At 45.3% G+C, this 3,124-nt stretch overlaps 1 protein-coding gene across 1 annotated transcript; it reads left to right on the top strand.

The window, feature by feature from the left end:
- Positions 1 to 1,607: 1,607 nt before the first annotated feature.
- On the top strand, positions 1,608 to 2,843 carry LOC138881572 (interactor of constitutive active ROPs 4-like). Its single transcript, XM_070161806.1, has 2 exons — positions 1,608 to 1,814; positions 2,172 to 2,843. Exons 1-2 carry the CDS (start codon positions 1,608 to 1,610, stop codon positions 2,841 to 2,843), a joined length of 879 nt encoding a protein of 292 aa, XP_070017907.1.
- Positions 2,844 to 3,124: the final 281 nt, after the last annotated feature.

The raw sequence follows: 3,124 nt of genomic DNA, 5'->3' as shown, positions 1-3,124 counted from the left end.
GCGGACCGCGTGACCATAGAGCGCGGTCGCATGGAGAGGGATGCGGGCCGTATGAAGTGGGACGCGACCACGTGGTTTGCTTCTGGAATATGATACTCTCTGAACTTCTTGGACGCGACCGCATAGCAAGATTGTGCGGCCGCATGAGTGAGACGCGGGCCGCATGAAGTGGGACGCGGCCGCGTGGTTTGCTTCTGGAATATGAAACTCTCTGAACTTCTTGGACGCGACCACATAACAAGATTATGCAGCCGCATGAGTGAGACACGGGCCGCATGAAGTGGGATGCGGCCGCATGAATTTGACTTGTAGTTTCACAGTCTCTGAACTCCTATGGTGCAGCTGCATGACATGATGGTACGGTCCGCACCAAGTTCTGAATGTCCTTACTTTAATGATCTTTGACACTTGAGAAGGTTTCACTCCGATTTGAGCCGATCTTTGACGATTTTTCACTTTATAGCTCAAACCTGCAATCAAGCGCAATCTGTAAGCATTTTGGGACTATTTTGTAGCAAATTACACTCAAAGCGCAGGCAAGTATGTGTATAAAACATGTTAAAATCCTACTTATCAGTTACCAAGTCTGTTTGGCACAGGTGAGCCCTTATGTGTAGTGGATGGTAGCCTGTCTTCTGCGACTATGCCAAGAGACGCGGGAAGAGCTTTCCCTAGCTCGACTGATGAACCTTTATTCTCCCAAGGTTTTCCGTGAGGGAATGATAAACTTCAGCAAATGTGGTCACCATGCTCTATTCACTAGCATGGGTGATTACAACGACCGTGGGTGAATGGAATTGTTCATTGTAATTGCCACCAGGGACATCATCCCGGCCATAATCCCATCTTTTCTAGAGTCATGGAATCGTACACATAAGTTCAACGTTGGACTTTTTTCAGATTAAAGGTTGTGCATCCTATTATTGATCATTCTCTTTTTATTATTCAGCAAATTGGTGGACACCACATAAGGTTAAAGGTTTGGACCAATAAGTCCAGAAGATTTTGGATGTTACCACGCCTAACAATCGCCGATGGAAAGAACTAGCCCTCAAATATGGATGGAAAGCCAAAAATCATGGTAAGTTGATTCTCGAACTTATCTTGTTCCGTATCTCACATATAAGAAAACTGGCTAACTTTTCCTTTTATTGAATTCAAGTCTTCCACAGGGCTCTATTACCGTCCCCCAGGAGGACGTTTTGACTGATTCTGCAAATGCAGCGAGGTTGTTGAAGGAAGCCTTCGCCCTAACGGGTGTCACTGGACCTACTTCCAGTATGGGTGCTTCCTCTCAGAGTGCTCAGTCGGAGAACAAGCAACAAAAAAGGCAGCGCTCCTCTACTGTCGAGGGTAAAAATAAAAAGGTGAAGAGCGTCGCACCTGATCCAGTTGCAAACACTGTGGTGATCAATGATGATGGAGGAGCCAGTGATAAAGGGGCTTCTCTATATAGAAGGTGGTGACCTTCATCAGTTCATCAGACTGCTCAATCGATTGATCTAGTTACATCAACCGAGGACGACGTCCAGGCACTCTAGGGAGAATGTGATAGAGTGGAAGATGCCAACTCTCGCGTTCGGGCCCCAACTACTGCTCCTGGTACCATGAGGCTGGGAACCATGTCTTTTCTATTTTTGGTTAGCGAGCAACCAATAACTAGCATTGCTTTTTCCGTAACTGTTTCTCAACCCACAACACCCTCAGCTTCATCTACTTCTTCGCCAAACATGCTTTCTCCACCAGCAACTGCTACATCATTTCCATTGGTCGCAGATACCCGAGAGGAGGATGTCCCTCCTCTCAAGTGCCCAGTCCATAGGAATTTGGGGCATAACTATTTGCCCCCTTCGCAGATCCTTAGAAGAGAAAAAACGTCTCCCTTTCGGTCTCTACCGAGTAGCATCTACTATCTCGATCGGTGGAACTCACCAATTACTTGAAGCTTCTGGCTTCAGAGAAAGATAAGAAAAAATATATTCTCTTTCGATGGAGTGTATGGTGAACAATGTTATGCACAACGTAGCAGTACAATATTTTTTCCTTTTGTTATTCCTTCTATCTTTGCTATAACAGGATTTTTAATTTGAACTTTTGCTTTGCAGGCTAACTTCCTTGCTTCCGAGAACCTTCACAAGTTGATCCTTGATAAATAAAAACTCACATCCGAGCGGGATCAACTGTTGGACGAGCTGGATCAAATTGTTGCTCGCCTCCCTACACTAGATGCACAAGCTCCTAAGGCCGTTGAGTTGGAGGCTCAGTTGCAACAAAGCGAGCAAGAGGTGGTGATCCTTAGCCAAGAGGACGCCTTGTTAAGGGTACAATTTGAAGAGGACAAGGCAAAGTGGGTTGAGGTCCAAAATATTGTTCTTGCTACCGCCGATCGCAAGGTTAGCTCTAGTGAAATATTGAATAATTTGGAGGCAGCCTTGAACTCCAAAAATGAAGAGGTTGTTGTTGTTGAGGAAGAGCATGCCTGGATGGAAGAGAGGTATAGTAATTTCATAGAGCATAATAAAGTTTATAACTCCACTATTCGTGACCTTGACGTCAACCTCCAGGCCGCAAGATCTGAGCGGAATAACCTTTTGACCGAGGTTGACCAGCTTAAGGAAGAACTTCAGCGTCGAGCAACTTCCCTCATTGTTGAAAAAACATATTCTATGTCAAGCATGAGGAGAAAAACCTTGGAAGAGGCTAGAGAGGGCGTCATTGACTTTGATGCCGAGATTGGTAAGGCCTGTGAGCTGGAATCAACTGTTCGAAGGGGTCTCCCCGTCCAACCTGATGCGACTGACTCTTCTGGTTCCAGTTCCGAGTTCTCAGGAACTGAGGAGTAACTTGAAGGGGATGGTGATTAAGGTCAAGATCTTGAGCTGGCGGCTGATCCACCTCCTTTTCCCGGAAGCGCAGATGCTTCTCTCCCATCTAGTTCTGGGGATGCATTAGTTTAGCTTTTTTGCTTTCTTTCCTTTTTGTTTTCCACTTCATACTTTTGTACTTGTGCTGCTTGGCACGTTTGTTATATAAAAGTATTCGTTTATGTATTGCGGAAATTTTTCTTTTTGCGTTGAGTTATGTAAGGTTTCGGGTGTGTTTTTCCCCATTAGTATTTGGATCC

This window comes from Nicotiana sylvestris, chromosome 11 (assembly GCF_000393655.2).
Source record: "Nicotiana sylvestris chromosome 11, ASM39365v2, whole genome shotgun sequence".
Classification (NCBI taxonomy): domain Eukaryota; kingdom Viridiplantae; phylum Streptophyta; class Magnoliopsida; order Solanales; family Solanaceae; genus Nicotiana; species Nicotiana sylvestris.
Note: the sequence above shows the minus strand (reverse complement) of the source record. Positions and strands in the feature narration are given on the sequence as shown.